The sequence below is a fragment of the Mycetomoellerius zeteki genome, unplaced genomic scaffold (assembly GCF_001594055.1).
Source record: "Mycetomoellerius zeteki isolate Tzet28-1 unplaced genomic scaffold, Tzet1.0 scaffold135, whole genome shotgun sequence".
Lineage (NCBI taxonomy): Eukaryota > Metazoa > Arthropoda > Insecta > Hymenoptera > Formicidae > Mycetomoellerius > Mycetomoellerius zeteki.
In genome coordinates this window covers 8,525-32,581 of record NW_017256287.1, presented here as the reverse complement: position 1 = coordinate 32,581, position 24,057 = coordinate 8,525, and the positions used below count along the sequence as shown (strand labels likewise).

General features: G+C 33.9%; 2 protein-coding genes across 2 annotated transcripts in view; one reads left to right on the top strand and one right to left on the bottom strand.

The window, feature by feature from the left end:
* Positions 1–9,907: 9,907 nt before the first annotated feature.
* On the bottom strand, positions 9,908–13,241 carry LOC108731638 (anaphase-promoting complex subunit 15). Its single transcript, XM_018462054.1, has 3 exons — positions 13,007–13,241; positions 12,874–12,933; positions 9,908–10,193 (listed from the first exon to the last, which is right to left on the bottom strand). The coding sequence occupies exons 1-3, from the start codon at positions 13,130–13,132 to the stop codon at positions 9,969–9,971; spliced, it is 411 nt and encodes a 136-aa protein (XP_018317556.1). The 5' UTR covers positions 13,133–13,241; the 3' UTR covers positions 9,908–9,968.
* Positions 13,242–16,061: 2,820 nt separating this feature from the next.
* Positions 16,062–24,057, top strand: part of Ctr1A (Copper transporter 1A) — a 16,426-nt gene continuing 8,430 nt past the window's right edge. The window contains exon 1 of the mRNA XM_018461966.1: positions 16,062–16,304. The gene's annotated coding sequence lies outside the window, so the exon portion shown is untranslated. The remainder of the gene's footprint in view (positions 16,305–24,057) is intronic.

The window sequence follows — 24,057 nt, the reverse complement described above, 5'->3', positions numbered from 1 at the left end:
TAGAAATTTTCACTCACCGTTCGAGGACGCACTCGTGACATCTGTACGACACTTTGCTCCGGAAACTCCAGTTCTCTTCTCGCCGATGAACGATAAACGCGCAGGGATGCCGCGGAAAGCGGAAACCTCTCCCGAATCGCAACTAACACTTCAATCAAGTCACCACGTGAAACCGTGACAAATACACCCACACACTTGTTTACTTGCCGTCGCGGCGTCTCCTCGATCCGCCGTGCGTCCACTGCCGGAGGCGAAGGGCCGAAGGGCCACGCGACAGCGACACACACCAAACCGCGCCGCACCGGGATTATCGTCTCGCGGAGCGGAAGAGAACGATCGCGAAAAGATGGATCTCGGAAAATGATGCTGGCGGTCGGTTTCCCAATGTTACTTGCGCTCCGCGACTCGCGCTGTTGCCGGCACGTGGTCTCACTGTGTAACGAAATTAACGTAACTCCCTGACGGAACGTCTGACGGTGTGAAACGAACGAGAGAGAAAGAGAGAAAGAGAGAGAGAGAAAGAGAGAGAGAACGAGAGAAAGAGAATCCGTTCGCGCGTCTCGCGTGCCTGTAATCGCGCGTCCGACTGAACGGTCGAACAGTCCCGGAGTCTCCTCCGTCGGGTTTTCTCGCTCTTCCTGCTCGCGCCTTCCGTCGCGCGCACGTCGACCAATCGCCGTTCTCCGTCGCGCGCCCACGATGAGGGCATGCCGCTCTCGTTTCTCGTGCGCCGCCACCGCCGCGCACGAGACGGCGAGTCCCCCCCCCACCCTCTCGCTCTCTCGTCGTCTCTTCTCATTTTCACATGTAATGAATGCTAGAGTAGGAGGAGCATTTCTTAGGTGTATTTTGATTTAAGGGGATGCTGGAGTGACCAAATTATCACATTACAGAGTCGTATAAAAATCTTCGAATTGACTGAACGGAATTAAAAATCCTGTCACAGGATTAAAATAGACGCAAAATTAGAAGGTAGTGCAGTGGACCTTGTATTAAAATCGAAAAAAAGTTAAAAATTTTTTAATATTCTTTCGATTTTCGTATAAAATCGATGGATCTCTTAGGATTTTTTATTCCGTTCAGTCAGTTCGAAGATTTTTATAAGATTTTATACTGTAATGTGATAATTTGATCACTCCAGCATCCCCTTAAGGGGATCCTAAAGTCGTGCTGTTTTACCGATTATTTTTCAAATAAGTATTTTTCTATAATTGCCTTTACAGAATTAAAAATCCTTCTCCACAATTAAAATATAAGCGATAACGTAGTCCAAACCGGTTAACCGTGCGAAAAACGAAAAATAGTTGGAAAATTATAGTTTTTTTTATCGGCTCTTCTGGCGTTCGACTCGTAACAATATTTGCTCTATATAAAAGTTTTGTACTTTGTACCTACAAAATTAGCTCGGACTAGAGATTACATGAACAATCAATATTGAGTACTTAGAATTAGATTTAGATACTTAATACGAAAGATTAGTTAGTTAGAAAATTTGTACGTATGTGTATGTACGTGAGATATTGGTGTGGTAGTATATAAAAACATGTCGATGCGCTGAAAAAACAGCGACATCTGATGATTTCGTCGGAGTTCGAGCTTCGCTTTAGGATCCCCTTAAGTCACACTACCTCGCTTAAAAATACCTCTGTCAAGCTAACAGGACCAAATGAGCAGAATCGAAAAAGACCTTTTGAACTATTTAATGCTCATTTTGTGCTAATTTGTGTTACAAAAAACAATTTTGTACCATATGCCATTTAAAAGAAACGTGTGGCGATGCTAGCTTAATATCAAGCTAGCAGGACCACAAGAAAAAAAAGGAAAAAGAGAAAAATAAAATCAGAATAGTACTGATTTTGTGCTAATTTGTGCTATCAGAAAAAAGTTGTAATATATTGATCCATTTCTCAAGAACTAATCTCTGAATTGTGTACACTATTAGACTCAAGAGTAAAGTACCCTTCGTCACTAACAGAATCAATCGCTACTTCCACAATAGAAGCGTTATAATTTGTGCCGCCAAAATATGAAGTTTCAGATTTTGTGCTCCCTCCGTTCCTTCGGAAACTACCCTCGACCTCTATTAGGCTCAAGAGTAAATATTCTTCAAAATTTCTGAGTTATGAACCTTTGAGTAAAAAGTGGTGCGATTTCGGCAACCTTACTCTATCACAGAATACCACGTGTACACGTTTCTTGTGAGATATCATTCAGAGCTTAATAAACGCAGTTTATCCCAAGTCCCTCGTCCTCTTGCTCTCTTGCGCCTTCGGCGAGCAACATCCTCGTCGCTGCCGCAGCCGCCGTGCCACGCCGTCGCGAGAACTCTGGGACCAGGATTTATTATCTCTTACGTTGCACAACATCTTTTGAGGCAGGTCAGGGTGCTTAACTCGGCATTATCGCCTAGCGGTCGAGAGCTGGTGTAACCTACGCCATTCTACGAGAAAGAAATCGGTCCGCGGCGCGGCATAGCGATTGATTTCTATGTCAGACAATGGGCGCGTTCAAGTTGACAAAGCGGCTAGCCTGCTCGCCGAGCAAATGAACATAATTGGTTGTTACTTATAGATCCAACCAATCATATTCAATCGCTCGGTAAGTATACGTAGCCGCTTTGCCGTCTTGAACTCGGCCAATGTTTCTAAAAATGTTTTTAAAAATATTTAAAAAACATTTTTAAAAACGTTAAACGTAATGGGTCAAATCCCCTTTTTTTTATTTAAAAGAAACGTTTATTTTAACGTTTGAAGAAATGTTTCTTTAATGTTAAAATTATTTGAACAAAATTAGAAAAAATACAATGTAAAACCTTTTTTTAAATTTATTATTTTTTATCTACGGTACCTAAAAATCTTAGACACCTAATTTTATTATAATCAATTGTGTGTAATTTTTAATTATATTAAAAATCTTTTTCACTTACCGAGTTTTGAACCTGAAAATTTTTTTTATTATATTTCTAAAGTACTCTTAATGCCATTCAATTTTCATTCTAGAAATTTGTTTTCTACCTCTCATAGTTTCGAAGATGTTTGCTTCGAAAGAGAAAAACCGATTTTTTTCAAAGGAGGTGATTCAGCCTTTAAAAGTGTGTATGGGCACGTATAAAAAAAATACTGGCTCTTATTTTTGTCTGGAGAACAACATACTAAAAACTCATCAAAATCGAAGTGTAACGATGGTTAGTAAGTTTACTTGTAAGATCACTGGTTGCGTTCAACAGAAAAAGCAGCTGTGTAACTGTAAAATTCTTTAATATGACTGATTTGCATTTAGATTCAGTGAGGAATTGAGGAAAAGACCAATCATGTTATAGAATTTTGCAACAGCAAAGCTGCTTTTTTTCTGTGGAATGGAATCAATCGACAATCACGCATAAAATGGAATTATGACTATGCTGAGGAAATGTGTTTAAAAAATGCATCTGAAAATCTGTTCAGATGCTGTATTTTTTTATCTAGATACAGATACAAATACTCGAATTTGAATGTATCTCAGATACAGGTTAGATACACAAAATGTATCTCTATACGTGTATCTAGATACATGTATAGAAATACTACTCAACATTACCAATAATACATGAATACTGCAATGCATCTGTTAAAAACTGTAAATATTTGTTATACTATATTTATTATAATATTCCTATTCAGCATGTATTTTCTCAATATTAATTTACAGCAATAATGCAGCAAGCAATTGAGAAATCTTTTCCAAAACCATTATACGTATCTATTTTTTAGTACCACATTTTCTCATGTTAGTAAAAATAGTTGCCAATAAGAAAATGCAGCACTAAAAAGTTGACAAAAAATTCTGAAAAAATTCTCAGAATTCTATGAGAAGAAAATAAACAATTTTTGTCGCTTGCTGTTTTTTTGTACAGTTGATAGTACTTGAGTAAAAAATTATTGAAAACCAATATTCGGCGATTTTTAGTAATTAATATCTTGTTAATCATTGCGAAAATTGTAAAATGGTAGAAGACTTTTCGACTCAATTTAATTTGCTCTACCTCTGTGCGAGAGTTTCATCGTTATCAAACACCCTGTATATGAAGAACCTAAACATTAAAAACTAATTGTAAGATTATTACGCTTTAATTACTGCGTTTATACTCTCATTTGCCTGAAGATTTGTTTGTTTTATTTCGAGAGTTTCTACAAAGTTTTACTTATGTTTATTATTTATATATAATAATAAAAATTATTATTATCTGTTATTATATTTCTGTGAATTGTGATTATAATTACGATTACAATTATTATTATTATTATTATTATTATTATTATTATCTATGAAGCTACTGTAGAAACTATTAAATATATAATAGTATTTTTTTATTTTTTTTTATTATATTAATTCGACAATCTGTCTTGTTCTCCATGAGCCGCTTCGCTTTTCTGTCAGAGAAACTCGAGCGCAACGAATGCAAAGAAGGGTATCGCCCGAAGACCTTGGATAAAGAACTCGGATCGACCTGCATGTAGGCCAGTAGGTCAAGTTGACATTAGCGCAGTGAATCATGTAGCAACCATCGAGAAACCCTCTCTTCCCGCGTGCACTTTAAATAACAAGGCGTCCCTATTCTCCCTAAATTTCAGATGTGTTTCATCGGGAAGCGAGATAATCGATTTTAGCTAATAAACAAATACGCGTAGATTAACGGTTCTCATTTATTATTACCGACTGTTATTAGAGTAACGCAAAACTTATAGAACCGTTCTTGAGTGTGTTCTTAATCATTATCTTCATAAAGACATTTTTCTTCGAGAAGCCTTGCCACTTATCAAATATTTTATCCTAAAATATTAATTTTTGTATTTATAATTATTTATTCAATTTATTATTTTTTCAGCATTATTTATTCAGCAATTTTAATTATCTATATCGATTGTTAATCTCTTATGCATAAGATGTTCCAGTTCTAATGGAAAAAGTTATGAATATTCCTTGTACATACTTGAATCCAACGAAATTTTACACTGAAAGGAAAGTGTTCGGTATTTGTGTCTATAACTGTCATGCATGGTAAAATAATCATAGTTAGAGGCTCTATTTTTATAATTATTATTTCTGTAACGTTAATAATTATATTTATAACTCTTCATATTTCTATTCTGGTGGAAATAAATTTCACCCTGATGAAATCAACTATGGAAATGAGAAATGAAAATTACTGAAATATTATTGAATAATAATATTTCAATGTAAATATAATATTTTTAGTGCTGAAATACTAGGAATTCTAAATATAATTAATTAAAATTGGATAATTAATTTGGATAATTAATTAAAATGGAGTAATAAAAAGTAATGAAAAATATTGCAAATATATGTTTCATATTTTTATAGATTTATTCAGGAAAAATTGAACACTGAATTTTGCTGAAATATTATGAATTTTAAAGATAATTTTTAAAAATGCATGAAAAAAAATGGAAAGTAAGTAATGTAAAATATAATTATTTATATATAATATTTGTATGAGAGAGAGAATTTATTACTTGTACACTGAAATATACTGAAATACTATAAATTCTAAGAAAAATTAATGAAAATATTTGAAAAATAATGACATTGAAACGAAAATCATACATTATTTTTACAGATTCATTAATGAAAGTTACCAAAAAAGAAAAAATAGAATTAAAATGATGGAATTAATAATGGAAAAAAAAAAAAATACTAAGGTCTGTTCAAACTTGCGGAAAAATACGGAAATCAGTTTGCATTCTAACGAAAAGTATTGAATTCATAAAAATTTCTTTCCAGAATTGTTACTAGATGATGTTGTTCCTCGTATGTAAAATTTAATCAAGCTCTCTATAAATCTTTATAACCGATCTATAGATCTTTATAACCTCAGATATGTCATTATTTATATTTATACAAGATTTTCGTATGTAATTAGTCCGAAACATGATTGTATTTTTGTATCAACAAAGCTAATGAATACAATAACATTTTGTGAAATATTTCAATCTCACAAAATAATAGAATTGTCCAAAGGATTACGAATTTGAATGTCCAATAGATGTATATAGGTCATAATGAAACACCCATTTTATAGTCCACAAGACGTCCTGTAAATACTATATTAAATAATCTTTGGTTTATATATAAACAGGAATCCCCCGATATAAATAACTCCTCATTAAATTCATTGCATTCATTGATTTTTATTTTAAAATTTATCGAATTCTTTATAATCTTAATGTTTTATATTGAATTGTTAATGAAATCTTAATGTAAAATACTGAATAATACTAATGGTGGATGATAGTGAAAGTAGGTCACTTGATATAGATTTCAATACGCAATAAGAATAATACTGTATTATTATTCTTTACAATTTCAATAAAAAATTTCTATCAGGTAAATGCAAAAAAATATACAGCTGGTATTGGAAACCATGAATTAAAAGTTCTTACTTGACAACGCTTTTTGGGCTTTTATGGGTATTATCGTCTTACTTATTTGATTTTATTATTCATAATTATTTTACCATGCAATTATAGTCACAAATACCAAATAATTTATTTTCAATGTACATTAAAGATTACGCGCGAAGGATTTAAAGGATTAGAAGAAATAAATAGGTTTAAAAAGCTCCCGAAAGACAACATGCTATAATCTACCGACGAATTGCCCGAGAATCTCGAGGCTGTCGGATAATTCTACGCGGACAATTCCGTCTGCCTAAACGTTAAGATTTATGCATCTAATATGACCAGTATTAATTCATACATCTAGACGGTATTACCATCCGCGAAACTCGTGATTCATAAATCTCGGGATTTATACGCGCGTCCTGAACGCTTAGACACTTTGTACGTGCGTAACTGTCTTTGGAAACGTAATATCATCCGAAGCAAATTACAGAATTCTAACCCAGCTCAGCTGAGCGTAACTAGAAGGAATTCGTGGTTCTCTATCTCTTACGTCGAGAATATAAATTTACTTTAGAAAGCAAAAGATATTTCACAATACATGAAAATATTATAATAATATTCTTTTGATACTCTCTAGAAGCGATAATGATAGATTCACAACAATTTAATTCTCGAATTAATAATGAAATAAATTGTCAAAAGCAAATTTAAAAAGTTTTACCCTTTTATTGTTAAAAATGTACGTTTTTTTCTTTAAAGAGAGATTAAACGCATCTATTTTAAAAACATATAAAAAAATCTAGATTTATCCATAACGTAATTTTAAATAACAGACTTTGAGGTATGTTTTCTATAAAATTTAAATTTTCATTATATAAACTAAAACGAAACAAAAAATCTGCCTTGTTAACTTACGAATTCATGAATATCTATATTCTGATAAAATCTCTATTCACAATCTTATATAAATTTGAAAAATAAATATTCAAACTATTTGAAATAAATTAAACGTGATAAGAAAGGCTACGAACCGTTGGTTCGTAGCCCTTCTTAACACATTTAATTTATATTAATTGAATCATATCACACGATGTATTTATATTTGAAATAATTATTCCATTATTTTATCGCGCGCGCGTGAAATTCGAATAGTTTCAAAATGATGAAAAGTTTTTCGAGAAATAAGAAACTACACAATAAGTACACAACAAAATAATTCTGATCGATGGGAATGAGGCTACAAAGTCTTCCACCACATTTGAAAAAACTTTTATCTTGCCTTTTATTTTTTCTCGTTTTTTTTAAATTCTAAATACTATTAGAAGACTATTATGCGCTACTATCACACAGTATTAGAAATACGAATCGAAATTGCATAATGAAATCTCACAATACATCTACGGGACAATTGAAACTAAAAATCAATAATAAAATTGTTGGAAAGAAGAACCAATAAAATACAAGAAACTTTTGATAACGATATATTTATGAAAATTTAGGACATGGTATTTTAAAACGCATATACACAGTAAGTTATTAGTGCGCAAGTATCGAAGATATACATCCGATCAATCAGAAAGCTCTTTCTAACATCCTAAATAATTTAATTTTATTAAAATTAATTATCTCTCTATATAATTTTCTTCATTATCTAAGGCAATGCGAGTAATAATAAGTAATAATAAATAGGTCAATTAAGCGAGGCAATCAACTTTGATTGCACTTTATTTAGAATATATAGAAATACGTATCGGAGCGGTACGATCACGCTGAATTATCTGAATTATTTGAATTACCAGCGCGAGACTTTATCGCGCGTTGGCACGAGCACGCCAAACACAGTAGATCGATATCGTGTAACTTGTTACAATTTAATATGCAAACGAATGATGTGCGTTTGATCGTGCCGATGATCGCAATTCCACAAAATTCGTATTCGGTGAGCAGCCGATTTTTGCATTTTTCGCCTCACACAAGAATCCACAGTGACGATCCCATCCGATCTCCGGAGGAGAAGGAGGAGAACGTTGTTGCTAGAGGAGGAGGAGGTGGTGATGGCGATGGAGGAGGAGGCACACGAGTTCGCTTTTGCCTGAGCGTACCCGTTCGTTCACCCTAGCGGGGGCACCAACCTGGCTTTACTTCAGTTACACGCCGGGAGAGCTGGCACGTTGTGTATTATATATGTAGATATATACATGCATATATACATATGTATATAAAAATGTGTGCACACATATACATGAAACTAGATGTATATAAATGCATATACGTATAAGATATGTGCATGGATACATGTGTCCGGATGTTTGCAGAAAAGATCGGAATCTAAAAATACGGAAAAGATCGTGAAAGATTAAGTGACAAAAGTGTCCACATGATTTCTTATTCCGAATAGTAATTTTTTATTGTACCGTAAGCATTTAAAGTTTGGCCAGACAGTTCTGCTTGGACAATCCGTCATCCACTTTTCGGAATTGCTGACATCATGACTGTATTTTTTTCTAGCGTGAACGAGGAGGTAATTAACATCATTGTATGACTTAACCATTGATTACGATTAGGTGTAGCTAAAACCTGTGTGTGGGAAAGAAGACTACTATCAGAATTGAAAAGTCACGACCATGCGACACTCGATTTTTTCACTCTCTCGCTGTAGCGCCTTTAAGCGCGTATTTCGGGACACCTTGTATAAAGGCATATAATACATTCTCGCGTGTACTTACACCTAGTATAGGTGGATACACGGAGAGCGTACCGAGAGTGTCCCGGTCGAGTACGACGCGATTCCACGGCCCTTTACGAAAGAGTGAGAAAGAGCGAGCGAGGCAGTACCACTTCACCGGCCCGTTTCATAGAAGGAGAAAGAGAAGGAGAGAGAGAGAGAGAGAGAGAGAGAGAGAGAGAGAAAAGGGACCGTGAAGGCAAGGAAAAAAGACGGACGCTTTTGTTCGACTGCTCCGAACGAAGCGCGAGTCGCTCTTCTCTTCGGAAGAGGCTCTCGACGCTAGGAATGAAGACATTACTGTCCGCGAGTAATATCCGTCGACTGTTTCCAGCCTGAAAGAGCGGAAGCTTCGGTCCGCGAAGAGACGTCTGTGACGCCTTGCGCCGTCAAATTCGCTGATCGTGCAATTTTCATCGTCACGATGGAATTTGCACCGCTTAGAGACGACATCGGCTTACGGCTGTCACCGGGTTTTTGACCTAAACCAAGTGCGAGCGAGAGAGCAGCAAAATTTCAATTTTGGAATGCTGACCGCTCGCCGAACGATGGAATCGACGATTCCATCGCTAAATAAAAAAATTAAGTCTGAAAAAAGCGCGGCGTTTTGTTGTAAAAAAAAAAAATATGAAAGTTAGAAATAGAAAACGGATAGACCTTTATTCGTTTACATCATTGATACCATCGAGCTATATAGAATTATAAATAATTCGCATTAAAATTATATTAGTCACAAAACTTAATTAATTTAAATTTATTTTAATAAAATATGTTACTTCACTAGAAATAATTATACGAGACTCGCGATCACAGATATGTACATTCGAATCGATATAAAAACATTAAGAATAACGAGTTAAATTCGATGCATTGACCATCCGGATAGATACGGGAGCGGTCACCGTGTCCGTCGGACTAGACCTCTGCGGATGATGAGAATAACTGACTTCCATGTCGATCTCGTCGAGCTCCTCCTCCTCTTCCTCGTGAGTGTCCGACTCGTCTTCCTCTTCGCCCTCACCCTCCTCCTCCTCCTCTTCCTCTTCTTCCCCCTCGGATCCTCTGAACTAGATTTTTCATGCAAGAGAATATATTAGGTATACATTAGAATTTAGAATACATTACGTATTATATTAATCGGAGTTCTGATTTAAGCATTTTCGAATGTCAAACGTATCAAATCCATTCAGATATTCATGAATCACGACATTAAGCTGTAATCACATTAGCAATTGTCGATTGGATTGCGATTGTAATTAACGATTAGTTTTCAACCAACCAGACCAAAGCAGTCACCGATTGCTTTGCTCTGATTGATTGAAAAATAATCGTTAATCACAATCACAATCGCAATCCAATCAGTAATCGTTGGTACGATTACAGCATTAAGGTTGTGCCTAATAGTTTAACATTTTAAGTGTTCAATGCAAAATTGAAAAAATAAATAATAAATTTTAGAAGTGTGATTTAGTTTTGAGGGACAATTATAATCGCATTTAAATTGAAAATTAAATTATCATTAATGGATTGGAATTTATTTGTCTACAGTTTAAGCGTATGAGCTTGAAGTATCTAGGTTTTTAGTCTAAGTGCCGAAAGTTTAGAATTCCACGGATAAACGTGGTAATCTAAAAGCCTAAAGTTTAAGAAGACGGGAAGATGACATACAAAACGCGTGTATGTCCTGATTCTCGTCTTGCATCCTTCGAGTTTTCATACATTTGTTTCCTTCTCTATTTCAACTCTAGCACAACAAAATGTCATATATTTGGATGGTTTTTGAGAGTTTAAATATTAAAAACAGTCATTATGTGTTCCATTTTTATGGCAAAAATTGCATGCTTATTTACTCACTTTATTTTCACACATGTTCTCTTCATGTTTATAAAAAACTAATTGCTTCTCGTGTGATTCTGCAGCTCAAAAAATATTTAAAAAAACATACATATTTTACTTCCCGGTTGGGAAGTGAAATGTATATATTTTTTTAAATAATTTTTAGCCTGCAGAATCAATAAAGGATGACAGGCAAAAATTGATGACCTTTACCCGTCCTCCTCCTTTTTCGCTGCACAATATATACTAATTTATCATTAAGTATGTTCATGTTACTTACACTTTTTGCACTCTTAGCTTTCTTTTTATTCAATACCCGAAAATATATTTATCTTTTAACTGCAAAAATTTTCGGGAATTTTAGGCAATGCAAACAAACCTATTCTAAGATTCTAATTAGAAACAACATACAAAAGTGAGTACATTCACGAGATGTTGACCAATGAAATTATAAATATTCAAATAAATTCGCGCACTTTTGTAAAGTCTTGTATCCATGACGCTGGGAATCGGTTTAAGATCTCAGTTCTGGCAAATCTGAGATAGAAAATGAATAACAAATCAAATTTGAATAATTCATTTACATAATCAATGCGACTGGTCAATTTTTTTTTATCTTGAATCAATTTCTGGCATTGTAGACACAAGACACTTAATTTTCTACCTGATTACATAATCAATTTCCTTAAAAATTATACGTGCTTTAAATCAATAGTCGACAACACTGCAACATTTTCAAAAATTTTTTCATGGTTCGTGACACACGTGGCAGGTGATTCTGATAGGCTTCTCCTGTAAATTATAAATCCGTAATTGAAAATGTATATTAGATTTTTGAGATAAATTGGGTTAAAAATTAAAAAGTAAAAAAAATTCGTTTTTGGCCATTTTAAAAATTGTTTTTAAAAAATAGAACATCATAGAAATTCAGGTATTAGCTCGAATGAAAGCTCAAATCCTAAAACAAAGATACATAAATAACACGACATACGCACGATAACTATACGGTCGAAGCTGCATCTTGAATGCTTTAAATAATTTCATGTGAATTTATATATTACATTAGTAGTCTCTCGAATTACATGCTGAATTGTGGTAACATGATAAAATTTTTTTGTAGTGCAGATTTTTTTAAGAGTACACATCGACTACAGCATGTGTGCATGCCATCTGTATTATCACCTTAGAAATAAGAATTACATCCAGACAGCATGTATGTCTTAGAAATATCAGAAAGACATTTGAATTTTATCATGGTCTTATTTATCTTTATTTTACTGTTGTAGCTTAAGGTTCGAGCTAATACCAGAATTTTTATGATGTACCATTTTTTTTAGAACTTCAAAGATCCTAACCAAAAACACGTTTTGTCACCTTTTTAACCTGGTTTTTTTTTAAAAACCTGATAAAAACTACATTTTCAATTACGGAATTATTATCGTTCTATGGGGGAAATCTAATAGAATCACTTGCATCATGTGATAAAACAAAATCCTTGTTGTACAATGCAATCACTGACTTCAACGTGACAACTATTCCGGCTTAACGAGACGATAAAGATGCAACATTACCGAGTGATCAAAATGCTACATATGTGCATACTGAGAGACGAGAAATAAATACACATGTCCTTGATAGCATACAACAAGAATGAAGGAATTAATAATGAGTGCTTTCCATTTGATGACACAAGTTGACACAAGTGTCGTTCTATCTTTGTCATTCTTTGAATGTCAAGAAGGACGCTTGTGTCGACTTGTGTCGACTTGTGTCATCAAATGGAAAGCACCCAATAATACATTGTCAAAACTGTCGATAATAATTCCAAGTCGTGAAACTATCTTCAAAATACGAATGCACAACAAAATACTAGTCGATTAGATTAGGGGTTAGATTAGTTTATTAACTTACATCGCTCACAGTCTTTCCGATTGGAATGTGCTCGTAACCCTGCACCCGCACGTGATCTCTCTGAAATAAACGTAAAGAAATACGGATCACGCGTTAGTTACGGACTCACGCTCGAGGATGCTCGCACACTTACCCAGGCTTGATGTTCCGCCTCGAGAGCGGCGACCTCGCTCTCGTCGTCGCACGGTTTATCGGCGTTGAACCACAGCGGATCAGTAGCCCGCGGCCGCAGGTCGGGCCACAATGGTCTGATCGACATTACGAGCAATTTGAGAATGAGAGAATCGCGGTGAAAAATTTCTCAACGGATCATCACTTCAACCAACTTCGACCGACGACTCCCGTGTTTTGAGTTTGACTTGTGTTCACTTGTGTTGACACTAGGGATGCCTGATACTTTATCGATATTCTCAGAATCGATATTTTTCATCGATACTTCCGTTTCGATAATGTCGACGTATCGATACTTTTCGTACGTATCGACACTTTTGATGCTGTGAGGTCTGTTCGCGTTGCCTGAAATCCTTAAATATTTTTGCACTTAAAATGAGATAGATATAGATTTGGACGGTGAAAAGAGAGAAAGCGAAGCTGCCGAGTGCAAAAAGTGCATGCAACGCGAACAGACCTATTGATTCAAATTGGCAGCCATCTTGAAAACGTGGATTTTGAGTTTCGAGGTTCGAGTTAAGGCCATGGCACATACCAAAAAAAAAAAAAAACTTAAGACTTATGCGGGGTCTACAATAGAAGTCGTAGCGGTAATAAGGTCTTAAGTCGTAGAAAATTGACCAATCACAGTTGATTATTCTTCTCATATTCGACTGTGATTGGTCAATTTTCTACGACTTAAGACCCTACGACTGCTACGACTTTTATTGTAGACCCCGCATTAGGGTCTGAGCACAAAAATTGTCGCAACGGTCGAAAGGCCGGAATCAGACTACGCATTGAATATTGAGATTGACAATTGAAAGATTGAAATTTGACTCCAAACAATAGGAATCCAAACAATAGGAGCTAAAATTTCTTTGGTCCTCACTGGTCAAATTTCAATCTTCGATCTTCAATGCGTAGTCTGATTCCGGCCTAACCCAGATCTACAATAGGGTTTTAAACCTTAAGCCATAAGAAATGGGCGAATCACAGTCGATTATTCTCCTCGAATTAGACTGTAATTGGTCAATTTCTTACGACTTAAGACTTGAAACACTTATTGTAGATCCGGGGTAACGCTTACTTATAGCGAATTCGATTGGACGCACTCAGTGCGCACTGGTGCACATTAAAGCCGTTGTACACGAAATAACGTAAAGATATGTTTACAAATAAACATAGAGATCGATTAAATCGTGAAATACTTAATACATTTTATTGTACTATTAGGTAAAATATGTATTTCATAATTCGAAATATTTGCATTTCATTTTTATACTTAAATTAAATTAGTGTACAACGGCTTCAATATGCACCAGTGCGCACTAGTTCTTCCAATCGAATTCGCCATTAGAGACTTAAGTTGTAGACGTAAGCAAAGCTCAAGCCCATGGCACATACAAAAACGTTTTTGTATGTGCCATGGGCTTAAGTCCGAATCTACAATAGGTGTTTTGATATGGAAACGACGTTGAATTAATCAAAACGAGAAAAATATATAGGAATGGGCGATATGCATCTCAGTACGTTAAAAATTGTTTGAAAATCGCTCTTTTGATGAAAGGAAACGATTTTTTAAATAAAAAGATCGGATTGGAATAACCTCAAAGATGATTTCCATTCACTATTTTGCAAAAAAATTGATTTTTTTACGCATTGATATCGATATTGAGACATCGATATTTTCATGACCGATATTTTAAGGTATCGAAACTTTGGTCTACGACGCATATCGATGTAAAATATCGATGCAACTGAAAGTATGAAGCATCCCTAGTTGACACTTTGTTCATGATGGAAATAGAAATGAAGGTGTAATGGCCGCAGCACAGACTCTTGCATAACGCATAATGCATAGTGCATAAGGCAATCGAAATTCTTCTTTTCCATGGAATGGAAGGAAAGGAAAGATTCTGATTAGTTGATTCGCTTATGCACTATGCGTTATGCGTTACGCAAGAGTCTGTGCTGCGGCCTTAATGCTGGAGTCCCATGAGATGTATTTGCCGCGGAGAATAGAGATCCTCTAATCAGAGTCGCGACATCAGACAGCCAGTTTTGATTGGTCCGCCATTTTTCAGCAATTCCCGCCTATATTCGAACGTCTATGTTGTACGAATGGGCGATGCGCGTATCGATACGCTAAAATTCGTTTGCAAATTAACCTATTTTGCGAAAAATCAATTTTTTCAACCAAGATAGTGCCATTTTAAACCGATACCTTTACAAAGAATCGTTTCTTTTTTTAACAAGATTAAAAACTTCGTCTACTTCGAATCGATTTTTAGTGTTCCGATATGGATATCGCCCATTCAAAGTATATACATTTGTATTATTGTTAAAATCAAACAAAACAAGATTAAACGTTTTAAAGTTATTACTAGATTATAGATTTCTCACATTATATGTGGAAGTAATGCTTACTAAAAAAATGTTTTATTTTTTTATCAGAGATATGCATTTTTCGTTGGTGTCCAATTTTTTCCAACATTTGTTGCCCATAATGTTCGACGTTTAGCACATCACGCGAAAATATTTTTATATTGTTTTTCAACCATTTATTTTTCATATTTCAATTTTGGAAGATTAACTATTGTACTTACAATTCTTCAAATTATATTAATTTTTATATAATTATATAATTATTAATACATATATAATATCAATCGTCTAGGATGACATTTTCACTTTTCACAAGTTCACATAAAAATTTTTACTTTTCACAATTCACGCTAGGGGAAAAGTTTTATGATCGGTACCCTGCGTGTACCAATTCAGAAAGTGCAGCAATAAAAACAGGCCTTATGATACGAACACGGCCATAATTGAACTGCGTTCGGAAACGTTACCCGAGTGGCCCGAGTGCCTTCGTGTATCGTTTTATTCTTGTTGTTCACCCAATGTTGAACAAAGGTAGGACGATGCACGGGGTCACTTGGATAACCTTTCCGAACGCAGCTTTGAATAATCAAAGGTATTGGCAGTTAAGTTATTCGTGAATCGAAAGCAACTCTTGGTTCACGTGTAGCTCCGCGTGGCTCCGCGATGGCGATTGGCAGCAGATGGCTGGCGGACAGTGGCAAAATTCATCACGGTGTGAAAGTCATACAGTTCGCTAATGGACTCGCAAGTGACTGTTTGATCGCGTTCGAGAGGGTGAATGAATAGAAAGAACGGTGAGAAGTCGCGTTCCCAAGAATCTGTCTCATTCCTTCCGCCATCATCGCCTGATTCGTCTATTGGCCATCGCACAGCATCGTATAACCTTTGCAAAGGTAAGTGACTCCGAAAATCCAGATGTATCCACCGAACAACTTGGATAATTTTATTCCACATTTTCTTCCATTCAAAGTAAAGGAAACAGTTTGCCGACTCATTTCTCTTTGCGATTCGCAATAATAAGCGCAATTTTCGCAATTCTTACTGCGCGAGATCATATTCGCATATCTTGAAACGAATTTCTCACATGCCGTTCATCTCAGGTCATCTCGAAAAAAAAAAATGAATTTGTTTCATCGAAAACTATAAAAAAAATATTTTTTTCAAACTCCATCTCGTGGAGCGATAATTTCACTGCTAATCGATTTGCAGGGGGAATAATGGACCACACCAGTTATTTCCACTGGGTTGTATTCTTATCTCCCCTGACTAAGGGGAGGCATTTCTAGCACAGTGGCTGTGTTCAGCAGAGAAAGCAGCTTTGCAACTGTTGTAAAATTCTTCAATACGATTGGTTTATACATTTAGATCCATAAGGAATTAAAAGTAAGAGCCAATCGTATTGAAGGATTTTACAACAGTTGCAAAGCTGCTTTCTCTGCTGAACGCAGCACGCAGCCAGTGTCTCTATCCTTCTCTCAGCAGAATGGAGATGCTATTGTGAAGCGATTTCGTGTGACCTCCACTCTGGCATATAAAGCTTTGGAATAGTTTTTAAATAATTTAAATCCTGATATCCACGATGGATATCAGGTGCCGGTGAAAGTCTTCTTCCTTTTCTTCTTTTTGAATTCTCTTAGTGTAGGGCTGGCTTCAAACTTCCTAATATCTGGAAGTTTACTCAGACAATCTAGAAAGTCTATTTTTTTTTTATTTGAACTTGCATGATTTATGTTTCTTCTTTTCCTTTTCACGTTTAAAAGAAAAAGGAAAAGGTAAACTGCAAGAAGTTTAGCCAGAAAGAACCGATTTTATATCTAGTGGAATTGGTAGAATTGAACAAATTGTTTTAAGTGAGTACAAATATTCGTTAAAAGTCACAAACGTTAGGGTTAGGATTACGACTGAATTTTTTGTATCCGTATTTGGCGACTCTTTTGATTTGGGCAACTAAACCAATGAAAATCCTCTGTATTTTTAAATTACGATTCGTGTGTACTTAGAGCATCTTCTATTATTTTATGACTTTAGCTGAACATTCTCCTTATCCACAACATGCAGCTAGAGACGTAGTTTAGAAAGGCGTAATCTCCACGAATTATTCAATCACAGCGGTCGGCCGTGAAACAAGTTTCCTCAATGCGGATGTATCATTATGATCATCGTCATTCCACTCAAGTCTTTCCCCATCGTTGCATTTCTTTGTACCGTGGCGTAGTCACCTCGAACGACGTAACATATGTTACGGTGCCATCAGAGACCGCTCCGGCTGATAAAGAAGTGAATGTGTTCTATAACAGGCGTTTACTCTAATTTTTCAGAACACAGAGTTACAGTAAATTTCTTGCCGTTTTGCATTTCGCTAATGGTGATTAATTTTAATCTCGGTTTAACTTACCTTTTTTTAATTCTAATAATTAGAAAAAGGTGAAGACCAAGTCTAACCGAGATTAAAATTAATCTACATTGGTAGAAATAGACATTGAGCGAAATCGAGTACGAGCGAAGGAGATAATTCGAAGCGTTCCCTTTCGCTCGGCGGTGAAAGCGAATACCTGTCGCCGGATCGAGCGTAAGAAAAATTCCGTGTGCAACGCGAACCCGCAACGGATATTTTTTATTTACCGCCTCTTGCCTCCACACCCCCCACGAACGACCGCTAATTGATCGTGATTCACCGTCATTGATCCAATTGTAGCCAATATCGTCAACCCTCATCTGAGAATTTACATTGTCTGACGATAGAGTTATTACGGCGAGGATCAAACATGTGTTTGCGTATTTTATTCAAATATGCACGCATATATTGCATCATCCTTAAAGTCATCTGTTTTACCGACTAAATACATATAATTTTTATGACATTTTCGTATATATTTTATAGATCTGAAAATTCTTTTCCAGAATTAAAGTGGGTATACGCATTGATACGTGACTGTGAGATGGATATTTATGCCAAGAACGAATAAAATTATTTAAATTGATATCTTTTTTATGATCTTTCTTAATGTCTTATCTTAATTTTTTTTAATTTTTTTGTTAACAATTGTTAAACGAAAAATCAAAGATTTTTTTTCTTCACAACATTAAAGTACTTTTGAAACCGTACAACTTTTGTTTAAAAAATTTTTTCCATCTTTTATACTTCCGACGGTATTCGACTCGAAATAGAAATACCGTTTTTTTTTCCCCCGAAGGGGTGCTTCATCCCTTAAACATGAGTTAGCGCACGTATAAAAAAATATGTATCTCTTAGATTTTCGTGTTTAACAACATAAATATTTCATGGAGAATCAAATCGATTCCGGACAGTTGGAAAACTTCCCTTGTTAGAATTAAATTAGATACCTAATCCAATACGAAAATTTACGTTGCGAAAATTTATACATATATGTAGGTACGATATGTATTAATGTAACAATATATGTATATTATATACGTATAAGGATATGTCGATGTTCGTAAATCGTACGTGTGTAACGGCCAATTGTTCCATCTTCGGATAAATTATATCCGAAGTGATCATTTATCTAATGGACAAACAAGAGAATAAAAGAGTAAGGACATGAGAGAGATAAGAGAGTGAGCTGAAGTTTATATTGAAAGGTGGAACAACCCGAACAACTTGGCTTATATCGCATTCAGTAAAACAACGATAAGGTCGGAGCACAGATCTTTGTATAACGCATAATGCATAAAGCACAAGAAGATTAACCAGAATTTTTTATTTCATGGAAAGGAAGGAAATGAAGGATTTTGATTGGTTTATTTTGTATTATGTGGTATGCAATACTCTTCCGTCCATACTATCAGCATTCGATTTTTAGAATCCCTTTATGCCTGTTTCCAATGTAGAGTTAAGTTTAATCTCAGTTTAACTTATTTAAGTTTAACTTATTATCATATTTTAATTTTTTTCTTAGGACCAGAAAAGTAATCTCTAAAACTTTTAGAGTTAATCTCACTCTGAAGAGTGAAATATCACTCTTAAAGATTGACAATTCAACCACTCTATATTTCAAGACTAGCTTAATTTTCACTCTTTAAAATAAGATTCCCTTTAAAAAAATTTAGAGAGTAAATTGAACCGAGATTAATTCTTCGTGGTCCTTCTGAGTTAAAATGACCCGAGCATCATCTTTCACGCTAGATTTCAGAACCTTCCTGGCATCGAAAGAACGCGTACTTGCCATCGACTGGAGGTTTGAAGCTTCAACTATTGATAGAGATGCTTAGCTTTTTAATCTGACCGTTAGTATGCGTCTAGTAGTCATTCGCGCAAAAAGCGTTTTTTTTCTCGGGTCAGCAAGTGTGACCAACGCGTCATTTTCGTTAAAAAATTTATGATTTATATTTTTGCATTAAATTGTAAAAATAAACAAGATGTGGATTGTGTCCTTCAAGTAAGGATAAAAAAAACGATGAGGAAAGAATGTCTGTCGTATCTACGACCCATGTGTGATAAACACACTCTAAATCTGAATTAATGGATAATCTACTGAAGTGGCATATACTTGGTACTGAATTATCAGCATATCATATCAGCACATTTGGCATTGGCTAATAAGTGAAATTCAACTATAAAAGAAAAGAACTTTAAGCATTATATAGTTAAAATACCGATATTTTTCACGTTCTAGCACATTGTAATTCCAATCTTATAATATAATATAATACGTTGAATACGCTACACTTATATACTGAAGCAAGGTTCGCTAGATTAGAGATACTATATTTCATTCATTAATTAACAGCGGCATATTTGACATTGAATCAGTGATTATCTACTGATTCAGATTTAGAGAGCAGACTCTTTCTGTGTACTGAGATTGCTATAGCGAAGAGTAACGTTTTCTATGTATTTTTTGTATTTTACGTTTTTCACTTATATTTGTCTTCAATCTTAATAATAATAATAATAATTTTTACATTAATAATAACTTAAACCAATAATAGCTTTTTACCCGAATTTAACATGTTTTTTACACTTAAAAAACAACTATCTTCTATCTTAAAAATAAATACCTTTTTTGAAACACGTGTAACCATACTATTTTTTTTTTAAATATATCATCTCAAGAGTACTAGGCTAAAACTGCATTTAAAAATATTATAAATATATATATATATATACTATATATTTAAAAAGTTATGATTTTTTAAGTAAAAATGCACATTTTTCCGAACTTAACATATTTACGATTTTTTTTAATGTTAAAATTAAATTTTTAAAACGTCATTGTTCCATTTTCTTAAAGGATGAAATTATATATTGTAATTTTTTTAAATCATTGGAATTAATACTATTGATTTGGTAATACTTCGGATGCGTTCTATTTAACGTTCGCAACGCTCGCGAGCATCATTTCATTCTTATTGTTTTCAAATATTAAACAAGGATGAAATGATGCTCGCGAACGTTAAGTGGAACGCGTCCTTTAAAGATGGTTCGAGTCATTTTAATCCAGAGTAACCATCGTGTGGCTTTTTTGAAGTGTGATCACGAAGGGTTAAAGTTAATCTATTATCTAATTGGTAGAAACGGATATATAGTAAATCGTATCATTATTTGACCTCTTTCACGGAAGTTTTCGCGAGGTTGACTAAAACGTACCTTTTTGTACAATTTTTGAGCGATTAACTCTTCGCCAACAATGTTGTACTTTAAAGATACATTAATTTTTTTATTACAAATTCTGAGAGAATAAACAAATTTAAATCTGCAAAAAAATAAGTATTCAACTTTTATGATAGTAAAAACTCATTATTAAAGCTTTCACAAGTATGTAAACATTTTTTTTAGATTTCTATATAGTCTGGAACAATGTAGAAATGTGCACTGAAGTTCGAAAATCCTAGTGAACGAAGAATGAAAATTTGTGAAGTTACCATCTCATGTCCCAAAAAATGAAACATAAGGTGCCAACTTCACAGAGGTGAAAATTTCACATTGCCGATAAAAGGTTAAGGAATGTCACACTTTATACAGAGTTTGCTTTGTCTTCTCTTTGAAACGAGAATTTATGATCAGATCTCAAATTTCTGTCGTAAAAGATAATATCCTTCAACAAAGTTGCTAAAAATGCAAATTTTTTAATCTTGTGCCTCCAGTCAGTAATTTAGAGACACGTTATCTTTTATGCTAATTCTACAATGAGTTGGTAGCCCTAAGTCTTATCGGTGAAGTTTACCAATAGCCAACTTGTATGACTAACGCTGATTGGTCGACTTCACTGACTAGGACTACAGATTCATTGTATAATAGAATCAACATGATAGATCTAAATTTCTTTATTATTTAATTCTATGTAGTTTGATTTCTGTATTATTTAAAAAATGGAACTGTAAAGCGCTAAATTTTATATTTAGGTAGAGATAATGCGTCGTAAAAGTACGACAGTTGCAAAACCGGCAAACCGCATATGTTGAAAATTGAGTTCTCAGTAGAATGGATACCATTAAAGGAACACGCGCAGAAATGTTCTCCGTAATGATACCTGATATAGCTTTACATGCATGCCTGCACGATACCATGCGCTTTTTATTTAATATAACGAAACTTCTCAGCAACAGAATTCTTATACATATAGTAAGCATATATCGAGTTCTCCGCACTTCCTTTCACCCGTAAGGTCTTTGACTGATTTAAACTTCCTGTTAAGATATTCAATGTTTTTTTATGTAATAAACATTTAAAAATAAAGTACTTTTCGCCAATTAAATTTTAGAGACAAATATTTATTGCATTATAGAAATAATCTTTATCTAATTTCTAATACACATTATCTTTATTAATTTTGAATTAGCTTTAACTCTAAATCTTATTTATAAAGATATATAATGCCAATTTTTTGCAAAAGTAACAAAAACCTACACACCTATACAAATAAAAAAAAGACAGGGATCATCTATTTAAAAAATTTATTGCGAAATGAAATTCTATCGCAACGCGATGTACCACCTCTCCGGTACTTTCATGTTACTTTCTCACGTTCGGATCTCTCATGAGAATTTTATTCATTCAATAACTCAAACGTTACGATCTCACCGCGCGAATAATTTGTAGTCTAATTGATCGATAATCAAAATTTTTGTTTCCGGCGATATTATAACGCCCATTTTTCTTCAGGATTTTCTGGTATTTTCGATATAAGAATTATTGCAGCTCGACAGACTCTTGATTGTTTATTGAGACCATTATAAACTATCTAGATAAAGCATATTCTCATACAAGATTTTATCTCAATGCACTAATTGAAATCAAGGGACAATGAATAAAATTCGGTTCTCGAGAGTCTAGTTTAAATTTTTTTTTCTCATTATACACACTTCCAAAAAAAGCGGTACACTAAAAATTTGAGAAAATTTTATCAAATTTCAAATGATCATAACTTAGTAAATAATAAAGATAAAAATATATTTAAAAATGCAAAATGAAGTTTGAAATATCTACTTTAAGAATATTTAAATGAGAATTGTACTGGGCCATTATTTTCAAAATGGTGGATGACAAAGTGAGAAAATGCAAAATTGATAATCAAATAATTTTCCGCTGAGTTTTATTCTAAATTTAAGATACCGCTGTCATTAGCTCAAATTATGATTGAAATTCTACCCAATATGAACTGTATGAAGTTTGACTGGTCGGTACGTCATTATGTATGTGTACATATGCACATGTGTGTGTGCGTGTGTGCGTGCGTGCATTTATATTTCTTTCATATAATTTGAAAATATTGTTGCTTTCTTCGATGTTTTTATTAAAACATTTAAGATTAACTGACAAGTTGGTAAAATATCTAGATTAAAATATATCTATGAAGTCTAATATTTTGTATAATATTTTATAATATATTTTGTGAAATATTGGATCAGAACAAAAGTTTATGGTGCTACATGTGATGTTAATCCAAGGTGTAAAAGAAACATCAATATGTTTATGAAAAAGAAACTCTCTTCTTTATTATATGCTTACAATAAGAGATACTTGCAGAGAGAGAATAAAACGCAACATACAATAATAATAGGAAGTACCAACCTTTTTTTTTGCGAACACAAAATAACTTAATAGAATGTAGTAGTACCATCCCTTAAGAGGCACAATAAAAGTAAAGGTAACTAGATGTGTATGTAAAGAGAACCGAACAAACTTATTTTAAATATTCACTTTAACAAACTTCAAAATTTAAGTAGCTAACTTCGTTATAAACGAACAAAATTTAATTTAAAAAGAGGTATTTAATAAAGGCTTAGAACCTTTATTTTCGAAAGGCTATGCCTTTGAGTTTTTATGAGTTTGGTAATTTTTATAAAATTTTATAAAAAATACTATGAGTTGGATAAAATTTTCTTCTCATTTTGTGGGCCTGTCACATGATAAAAAAATTTTCAACTTTCTATCGTAAAAATTTAAAATTTTTTCTACAAAATCGTTTTTTTTTTTAATTGTTCCTGAAATATATTTTGTTACTGAGTTATCGCGGTGAGTTACTCACTTAAATAAAAGAAGCATTTTGACTTTGATTGCTCATAACTCCTTTAAAAATCATTATATCGCAATTCAAAAAAGATATTTAAAGCTAAGATTTTGCTCTATTGAATGGTAGAGAGAGAGAGAGAGAGAGAGAGAGAGAGAGAGAGAGAGAGAGA

Bases quoted from the DNA above. Each gene is read 5' to 3' on its own strand.
- LOC108731638 (XM_018462054.1), bottom strand. From the start codon at position 13,132: ATGTCGATCAGACCATTGTGGCCCGACCTGCGGCCGCGGGCTACTGAT. The intron at 12,934-13,006 runs GTAAGTGTGCGA...CGTTTATTTCAG, and splicing joins AGGCGGAACATCAAGCCTGG to AGAGATCACGTGCGGGTGCA. The intron at 10,194-12,873 runs GTAAGTTAATAA...TGAAAAATCTAG, and splicing joins TCGGAAAGACTGTGAGCGAT to TTCAGAGGATCCGAGGGGGA.